At 37.0% G+C, this 10,000-nt stretch overlaps 2 protein-coding genes across 2 annotated transcripts in view; both read left to right on the top strand.

Moving 5' to 3' along the window:
- Positions 1-1,080: 1,080 nt before the first annotated feature.
- On the top strand, positions 1,081-4,252 carry LOC149130829 (uncharacterized). The gene is made up of 7 exons (XM_089343371.1): positions 1,081-1,371; positions 2,031-2,078; positions 2,566-2,613; positions 2,789-2,851; positions 3,202-3,264; positions 3,516-3,694; positions 3,918-4,252. The coding sequence occupies exons 1-6, from the start codon at positions 1,173-1,175 to the stop codon at positions 3,692-3,694; spliced, it is 600 nt and encodes a 199-aa protein (XP_089199497.1). The 5' UTR covers positions 1,081-1,172; the 3' UTR covers positions 3,918-4,252.
- Positions 4,253-7,145: 2,893 nt separating this feature from the next.
- Positions 7,146-10,000, top strand: part of LOC149130828 (uncharacterized) — a 2,941-nt gene continuing 86 nt past the window's right edge. Inside the window, exons 1-8 of the mRNA XM_089343182.1 lie at positions 7,146-7,344; positions 7,627-7,762; positions 7,974-8,059; positions 8,547-8,594; positions 8,774-8,836; positions 9,185-9,247; positions 9,499-9,677; positions 9,869-10,000. The exon at positions 9,869-10,000 is cut by the window's right edge and continues 86 nt beyond it. Coding sequence (XP_089199308.1) covers positions 7,146-7,344; positions 7,627-7,762; positions 7,974-8,059; positions 8,547-8,594; positions 8,774-8,836; positions 9,185-9,247; positions 9,499-9,677 — 774 coding nt within the window. The 3' untranslated portion in view covers positions 9,869-10,000. The remainder of the gene's footprint in view (positions 7,345-7,626; positions 7,763-7,973; positions 8,060-8,546; positions 8,595-8,773; positions 8,837-9,184; positions 9,248-9,498; positions 9,678-9,868) is intronic.

Raw genomic sequence — 10,000 nt, 5'->3', positions numbered from 1 at the left:
CAAGGAAAGCGAGAGGGACAGACAGACAGACAGCGTAACAGACAGACACATAGACAGACAGAAGATGAGAGAGGAACAGACAGACAGACAGATAGGCAGACAGATAGATAGGCAGATAGTCAAGAAACAAAAAGGGAGAGACAGACAGACAGACACACACACACACACACACACACACACAGATAAAGAAACGGTGCGAGAGAGGGTGAAAGAAAGAGAGAGAGTAATAGAGAGAGAAAGAGAGAGGGTAAAAGTAAGGGAGAGAGATACGTAGATGGGTAGATAGATAGATAGATAGATAGATAGATACATAGATAGATAGATAGATGAATATAGATAGATTGATAGATAGATAGATATGTATGTATGTATGTATGTATGTACGTATGTATGTATGTATGTATGTATATATGAAATAGACAGACAGACAGACAGACAGACAGACAGACAGACAGATAGACAGACAGACAGACGTATAGATAGATACACAGATAGATGCACACTCATACAAAAACGAAATTCAGCATACAAATTTATTTCAAAACTAAAACATGAATGGATAGATGTGGTAGAATTCAGAATACAAATTTATTTCAAAACTAAAACATGAATGGATAGATGTGGTAGAATATATTGAGCATATACGCATGGGGAAAATGTAAGAACGATCTTGTCCCCTACTATGTGTGTGTTTGTATGTGTGTATGTGCGCCTTTTATGTGTATGTCTATATGTATATGTGACTTTTATTTTTTAATAAATTCATTCAATGTTTCCCATGTAGTCAAGGTATTAAAGTGAAATTTTGAATTTATTTCAAATTTTGGAACCAGGGATGAGTTATACCAAACCCCACGACTTGACTGGTACGTCCTGTTATCGAAAAGAAAGGACGATTGACCAAGTTGGCCTCGACGGGATTTGAACACACAATTTAATGTTACTATGTATTTCGTTATCCATTTGCGCCATCTTGGCGCCTTTTTGATTTTAAACCGTTGAATTTAATTATGACGTCATAATCAGAAAGGGAGAGAAACGAGAAAATTTCTTTACAAAATTCCTTAGCGATTTATCCAGCTTGTTTAACGATAACTTCTTGTACGTTACTCTTGCGATTCATTCGTTTGCGTTAATAAATTTACTAATTATTATATTTTATTTGTTGAAAAATGACAGCTAATGTAGCAGAGCAGGGTTTCCTCGCACGTCTGCGTGCAGGAGCCAGGAGAATAATTGAAGCTATATGCCCGTGTTTAAAGAAACCAAAAACAGATGAAAATGCACCAGATGACAACGTAGAGATTTCCTCGGTGACAGCAACATCAGAGAGATCCGATCTGAATCGATGTGCTACCAGAGATATAGAGGGTAAGTTCAGATGAAAACACTTTCAAATTTTATGTAGCACATATTCATTTTAAGGTAGATAGCTCTATATTTGTATCTTCTCTTTACATACAGCTATCTACATATGTATGCATGTATGTATGTATGTACGTCCGTATGTATGTATGTATGTATGTATGTATATAAATCCATGTAAAGTAGCAAAATCGTTATCAAATCGAGCGAAAGAGCCGGAAGATATGCCCGTAAGTATTTCTTCCGGCTCTTTGTGTCCTGTGTTCACATACCGTCCAAGTAACCTTTGCCGTTCATCACTTCCGGTTCCATACGACCATATGCATTCCTTGCACTGGCATTGATGTTATCGACTTGTTTTCCTCGTCCAAAATTCCTCGTCTTCATCCATACCATGGAGCGGCATTCCGTTCAGTGTAAAATATTGTCATTTCCAACCTTACACCCAATGGAAACAGTGAAGTATTTGCGTATCTATGTATATACGACAGTCCGCCAGCGTAGACTTTGCTTTTCATCCTTTTCAGATCGATAAAATAAGAACCTGTTGGACTCTTGGGTTGATGCAATCGACTTAGAACCTCATCCGAAGTTAATGCTTTGTACGAAAATGTCAGACTAATGAAGGCATGCCTATTATATTTCTCTTATTTTCACATCAACAGATGCAGCTTCCGAGCATTCTGAATTATCTGATGAAACATATATAAGATGTAAGATATAAACGAATTCCTTTTCTCATTTTTCATTATTATAATTACCAAGTTTATTCCATTAATACATACGTATGTATTAATGGATGGATGGATGAAGGGAAGGAGAGATGGACAAACGAATGGCACACGCATAATACAGAGTCCACTTTGGAATTCTACTTTCATCCTTGAAGAATGTCCGTTTCGGGATATGTGAATGAGAGAGTGTGTTCATTTATAGATTTGGAATTGTCTCCATTATTATTTTAGCGTCGAGCTAGCAGAATCTTTACTACTTCCAAGAAAACATGCTTAACAGCCCGTCGTACTATTCTGACTTCTCGGTTCAGTTACCGCCAAAGACGACTCCGCCTTTCATACCTTCCAGGGTCGATGAAACAAATAGCAGTTCAACACTAGGATAGATGTAATCGATTGTCGCCCGCACCGAAAACCTCTTGTAGTAGGATCGCTTATTATTATATTCCCTTTTTGTCCTTTTCAGACCGTTCCGACGGTTCTTCAGACGATTGTGGCCAAGCATGTTATGAAGGTAAGTTGCAATTAACGTCGTTTCTAATGTTTTAATTAAAAGCCTAACCATTCAGAGCATTGTAATATACCTATTCATCTATTGCACACTCACACACACACACACGTACACACACACAATACTGTATATTCGTATATATTGGTAGGTTAACAATTATTACTTCTTCCCTTTTCAGACATGTTTTCTGCAGCAGCGACTGTCCATAGTCCTGTGATGTTTGAGCGAGAACATTCTGACGGTAAATTATGATAAATATCAATTTCAAGTTTTTAATTAACACACCAAATTACATTCATGTTGCTAATTGTCATTTTATACACACACACACACACACACACACACACACACACACACACACACACACATATATATATATATATATATATACATACATAGATACATAGGTACCTATATACCTGTATCTATGTACATATTTTTCCCTGCATGTATACACGCATGCCTCTATGTATGTATGCATGTATGTATGTATGTATATCCATGTACGCTTGCAATTATATTGTTATGTATACCCCTGAAATTCATACAGGAATGCTTTTATGTATATATTTTTTGCTTTATTTCTTGCAGAATCCTCCTCTGCAGAGACCAGTTCTTATGAACCTCATCTTGCCATCCTACCTTTCACCGGAAGTAAGTCATACTCTGTAGCATTTCTAATTTTTCATTAAACATTTTAGCAGATTCTATTGTCCTAAATAATTTCTAGTGGATTATACACACACACACACACAAACACACACACATCGATAGGTCAGTGAAATATAAACAACCCATGCATAATTACTTTTCTCAATATGAATATTCCATGTTTGATTTCCGTCCGTTTCTCTTGTTTATGTCAAATTATATTCATTGAGTTTTGTTTTTCGGTCAATTTGCAGCTCGTTTTTCCGATGCCGAAGAAATACCCCGTGGTCCGTATTATGAACCTCTTGTACTGACTGATATTTTCTTTGAAAACCACTCGGTGTACGTTCATCTTGCCGAATTCTTCGTGTTTGCTTTGAATGGTAACATAGTCTTGAATGTTGCCATGTATATAAATATAGATGAACAATAGGTAAGCAATGAGTTAAAATACTTTGACAAATTATTATATTTTCACCTCATCTACACTCATCAATCACTTATTCATACATTCATACGTACACACACACACACACACACACACACACACACACACACACACACACACACACACACACACACACACACACACACATGCACTCAAATACACACATACATACACACATACTCATAATTTCTCCGTTTTCTTTTTCCAGAAATGAGAAGGCACATCAGCATGACGACATTAGAACAGACAAAGAAAAATGCCATATCTCAATTGACCAAAGAATTTACACAACATCATATCGATTCTGAGAATACACCAACTCTAAACTATATCGATACACAACATCATATCGATTCTGAGAATACACCAACTCTAAACTATATCGATACACAACATCATATCGATTCTGAGAATACACCAACTCTAAACTATATCGATACACAACATCATATCGATTCTGAGAATACACCAACTCTAAACTATATCGATACACAACATCATATCGATTCTGAGAATACACCAACTCTAAACTATATCGATACACAACATCATATCGATTCTGAGAATACACCAACTCTAAACTATATCGATACACAACATCATATCGATTCTGAGAATACACCAACTCTAAACTATATCGATACACAACATCATATCGATTCTGAGAATACACCAACTCTAAACTATATCGATACACAACATCATATCGATTCTGAGAATACACCAACTCTAAACTATATCGATACACAACATCATATTGATTCTGAGAATACACCAACTCTAAACTATATCGAACCCGCGCCGAGTCGGCCGGCGTTGGGCGCCAATTATGCAGAACCTCACCTTTTTTTATAAAAGTAATAAGACATTTCGTAAATCAAAAAAAGGTGTTGGCATGAAATGATCCTGAGAATAAATATTTACAGGTTAAAACATATGTAACATCATTCATTATAAATAAAATAAATTAAAATAATTTTCGTTCGAACTTCATTCATTTTTTTTTGTGTTGATTCTTGTTGGTTTTAGAATTACAATAACTTACGTACATACATACATACATACAGTTATGTCTCAAGCTACTGCTATCTAGCACCTTAGGATGATCGCGACTCAACCGCGACACGACGGCTACTCACCTCTTTCTCTATTTTGGCACTACGGCCACTACACAGAGGGTGGACACTACAAGGACAGACAAAACAATACAACACGTGGGGTACAAACAACGAATGATGAATGAAATGAATTACTTACAATGAGGTGATGAAATGGCTTACGAGTACCCCAAAACTCGCAGTTTCATTTAACAGTTCTCCTATACAGTTTATGATCATTTTTTCTTTCTTCAGAAATTGTAAGTGGCCACAGCTCCTCTGCCGTTACTACACTTGGCAGGGTGCCGTAGCCCACGTATATTCCGCTTGTTTGAAACTTGTCCGGGTGCATCTTTTGCAGTCTCTGCATCACATGTGCTTCCACCAATATAGCTTTCTGTTTTTCTTCAAACGTTTCAAGGTCCAGTTTAAGTCTTACTAATCCTTCCATGTCTCAGCTACCTCTATTTATATGTCTTGGGCGATCCTACTTCTTCGCTTGGGGGCGTCGACACAACACATACATACATACATGCATACATACATACATACATACATATTATCAACCGGTACAAGCAAGCTCTCAATATGGTCAGTAGCACACCCCACTGGTTAGATCTGACTGAGACAAAATTGATCCCCAAATGCATAACCACCCACATGGCATAAAACCACCGGCCAATTGCATTCCAGAACTTAATGTAGAAAATATATACAGCAAGTTTAAACCTCTTCATCCAAGATTATTGTGAAAATCACATCGATTCTAAAAATACACCGTCGCTAAAGTATATTGAACCTACGCAGAGTTGACCGGCGTTTGGATCCAAGGATGCAAATTGATAGGCAGACAGATAATGAAACAGAGAGGGAGAGACAGAGAGGGAGAGACACAGTAGACAGACAAACAATAACCGAGAAAGAGAAAGAGAGAGAGAGAGAGAGAGAGAGAGAGACAGACAGACAGACAGACAGACAGACAGACAGAGAGAAAGAGAAAGAGAAAGAGAGAAAGAGAGAGAGAAAGAGAGAGAAATAGAGAGAAAGGGAGAGACAGACAGACAGACAGACAGACAGACAGAAAGATAGACAGACAGACAAGGAAAGACAGAAGGTGAGACATATAGACAGACTGACAGACAGACAGATAGACAGACAGAGCGACAGACAGACAGACAGACAGACAGATAGACAGACAGGGAAGGAAAGAGAGAGGGAGAAACAGACAGGCAAACAGATAAACAGATAGACAGACGGACAAGGAAAGCGAGAGAGACAGACAGACAGCGTAACAGACAGACACATAGACAGACAGAAGATGAGAGGGACAGACAGACAGACAGATAGGCAGACAGATAGATAGGCAGATAGTCAAGAAACAAAAATGAGAGACAGACAGACAGACAGACACACACACACACACACACACACAGATAAAGAAACGGTGCGAGAGAGGGTGAAAGAAAGAGAGAGAGTAATAGAGAGAGAAAGAAAGAGGGTAAAAGTAAGGGAGAGAGATACGTAGATAGATAGATAGATAGATAGATAGATAGATAGATAGATAGATAGATAGATAGATAGATGAATATAGATAGATAGATAGATAGATAGATAGATATGTATGTATGTATGTATGTATATATGAAGGTAGACAGACAGACAGACAGACAGACAGACAGACAGACAGACGTATAGATAGATACACAGATAGATGCACACTCATACAAAAACAAAATTCAGAATACAAATTTATTTCAAAACTAAAACAAAACATGAATGGATAGATGTGGTAGAATATATTGAGCATATACGCATGGGGAAATGTAAGAACGATCTTGTCCCCTACTATGTGTGTGTTTGTATGTGTGTGTATGTGCGCTTTTTATGTGTATGTCTATATGTATATGTGACTTTTATTTTGTAATAAATTCATTCAATGTTTCCCATGTAGTTAAGGTATTAAAGTGAAATTTTGAATTTATTTCAAATTTTGGAACCAGGGATGAGTTATACCAAACCCCACGACTTGACTGGTACGTCCTGTTATCGAAAAGAAAGGACGATTGACCAAGTTGGCCTCGACGGGATTTGAACACACAATTTAATGTTACTATGTATTTCGTTATCCATTTGCGCCATCTTGGCGCTTTTTTGATTTTAAACCGTTGAATTTAATTATGACGTCATAATCAGAAAGGGAGAGAAACGAGAAAATTTCTTTACAAAATTCCTTTGCGATTTATCCAGCTTGTTTAACGATAACTTCTTGTACGTTACTCTTGCGATTCATTCATTTGCGTTAATAAATTTACTAATTATTATATTTTATTTGTTGAAAAATGACAGCTAATGTAGCAGAGCAGGGTTTCCTCGCACGTCTGCGTGCAGGAGCCAGGAGAATAATTGAAGCTATATGCCCGTGTTTAAAGAAACCAAAAACAGATGAAAATGCACCGGATGACAACATAGAGATTTCCTCAGTGACAGCAACATCAGAGAGATCCGATCTGAATCGATGTGCCACCACAGATATAGAGGGTAAGTTCAGATGAAAACACTTTCAAATTTTATGTAGCACATATTCATTTTAAGGGAGATAGCTCTATATTTGTATCTTCTCTTTACATACAGCTATCTACATATGTATGCATGTATGTATGTATGTATGTACGTCCGTATGTATGTATGTATGTATGTATGTATGTATATAAATCCATGTAAAGTAGCAAAATCGTTATCAAATCGAGCGAAAGAGCCGGAAGATATGCCCGTAAGTATTTCTTCCGGCTCTTTGTGTCCTGTGTTCACATACCGTCCAAGTAAACTTTGCCGTTCATCACTTCCGGTTCCATACGACCATATGCATTCCTTGCACTGGCATTGATGTTATCGACTTGTTTTCCTCGTCCAAAATTCCTCGTCTTCATCCATACCATGGAGCGGCATTCCGTTCAGTGTAAAATATTGTCATTTCCAACCTTACACCCAATGGAAACAGTGAAGTATTTGCGTATCTATGTATATACGACAGTCCGCCAGCGTAGACTTTGCTTTTCATCCTTTTCAGATCGATAAAATAAGAACCTGTTGGACTCTTGGCTTGATGCAATCGACTTAGAACCTCATCCGAAGTTAATGCTTTGTACGAAAATGTCAGACTAATGAAGGCATGCCTATTATATTTCTCTTATTTTCACATCAACAGATGCAGCTTCCGAGCATTCTGAATTATCTGATGAAACATATATAAGATGTAAGATATAAACGAATTCCTTTTCTCATTTTTCATTATTATAATTACCAAGTTTATTCCATTAATACATACGTATGTATTAATGGATGGATGGATGAAAGGAAGGAGAGATGGACAAACGAATGGCACACGCATAATACAGAGTCCACTTTGGAATTCTACTTTCATCCTTGAAGAATGTCCGTTTCGGGATATGTGAATGAGAGAGTGTGTTCATTTATAGATTTGGAATTGTCTCCATTATTATTTTACCGTCGAGCTAGCAGAATCTTTACTACTTCCAAGAAAACATGCTTAACAGCCCGTCGTACTATTCTGACTTCTCGGTTCAGTTACCGCCAAAGACGACTCCGCCTTTCATACCTTCCAGGGTCGATGAAACAAATAGCAGTTCAACACTAGGATAGATGTAATCGATTGTCGCCCGCACCGAAAACCTCTTGTAGTAGGATCGCTTATTATTATATTCCCTTTTTGTCCTTTTCAGACCGTTCCGACGGTTCTTCAGACGATTGTGGCCAAGCATGTTATGAAGGTAAGTTGCAATTAACGTCGTTTCTAATGTTTTAATTAAAAGCCTAACCATTCAGAGCATTGTAATATACCTATTCATCTATTGCACACTCACACACACACACACGTACACACACACACACAATACTGTATATTCGTATATATTGGTAGGTTAACAATTATTACTTCTTCCTTTTTCAGACATGTTTTCTGCAGCAGCGACTGTCCATAGTCCTGTGATGCTTGAGCGAGAACATTCTGACGGTAAATTATGATAAATATCAATTTCAAGTTTTTAATTAACACACCAAATTACATTTATGTTGCTAATTGTCATTTTATACACACACACACACACACACAGAGACACACACAAAGACACACACACACACACACACATATATATATATACATACATAGATACATAGGTACCTATATACCTGTATCTATGTACATATTTTTCCCTGCATGTATACACGCATGCCTCTATGTATGTATGCATGTATGTATGTATGTATATCCATGTACGCTTGCAATTATATTGTTATGTATACCCATGAAATTCATACAGGAATGCTTTTATGTATATATTTTTTGCTTTATTTCTTGCAGAATCCTCCTCTGCAGAGACCAGTTCTTATGAACCTCATCTTGCCATCCTACCTTTCACCGGAAGTAAGTCATACTCTGTAGCATTTCTAATTTTTCATTAAACATTTTAGCAGATTCTATTGTCCTAAATAATTTCTAGTGGATTATACACACACACACACACAAACACACACACATCGATAGGTCAGTGAAATATAAACAACCCATGCATAATTACTTTTCTCAATATGAATATTCCATGTTTGATTTCCGTCCGTTTCTCTTGTTTATGTCAAATTATATTCATTGAGTTTTGTTTTTCGGTCAATTTGCAGCTCGTTTTTCCGATGCCGAAGAAATACCCCGTGGTCCGTATTATGAACCTCTTGTACTGACTGATATTTTCTTTGAAAACCACTCGGTGTACGTTCATCTTGCCGAATTCTTCGCGTTTGCTTTGAATGGTAACATAGTCTTGAATGTTGCCATGTATATAAATATAGATGAACAATAGGTAAGCAATGAGTTAAAATACTTTGACAAATTATTATATTTTCACCTCATCTACACTCATCAATCACTTATTCATACATTCATACGTACACACACACACACACACACACACACACACACACACACACACATGCACTCAAATACACACATACATACACACATACTCATAATTTCTCCGTTTTCTTTTTCTAGAAATGAGAAGGCACATCAGCATGACGACATTAGAACAGACAAAGAAAAATGCCATATCTCAATTGACCAAAGAATTTACACAACATCATATCGATTCTGAGAATACACCAACTCTAAACTATATCGATACAC

This window comes from Octopus bimaculoides, chromosome 27 (assembly GCF_046866305.1).
Source record: "Octopus bimaculoides isolate indiv1 chromosome 27, ASM4686630v1, whole genome shotgun sequence".
NCBI classification, from domain to species: Eukaryota; Metazoa; Mollusca; class Cephalopoda; order Octopoda; family Octopodidae; genus Octopus; species Octopus bimaculoides.
The sequence above is the reverse complement of the archived record's forward strand: the minus strand, read 5'-3'. Positions and strand labels throughout refer to the sequence as shown.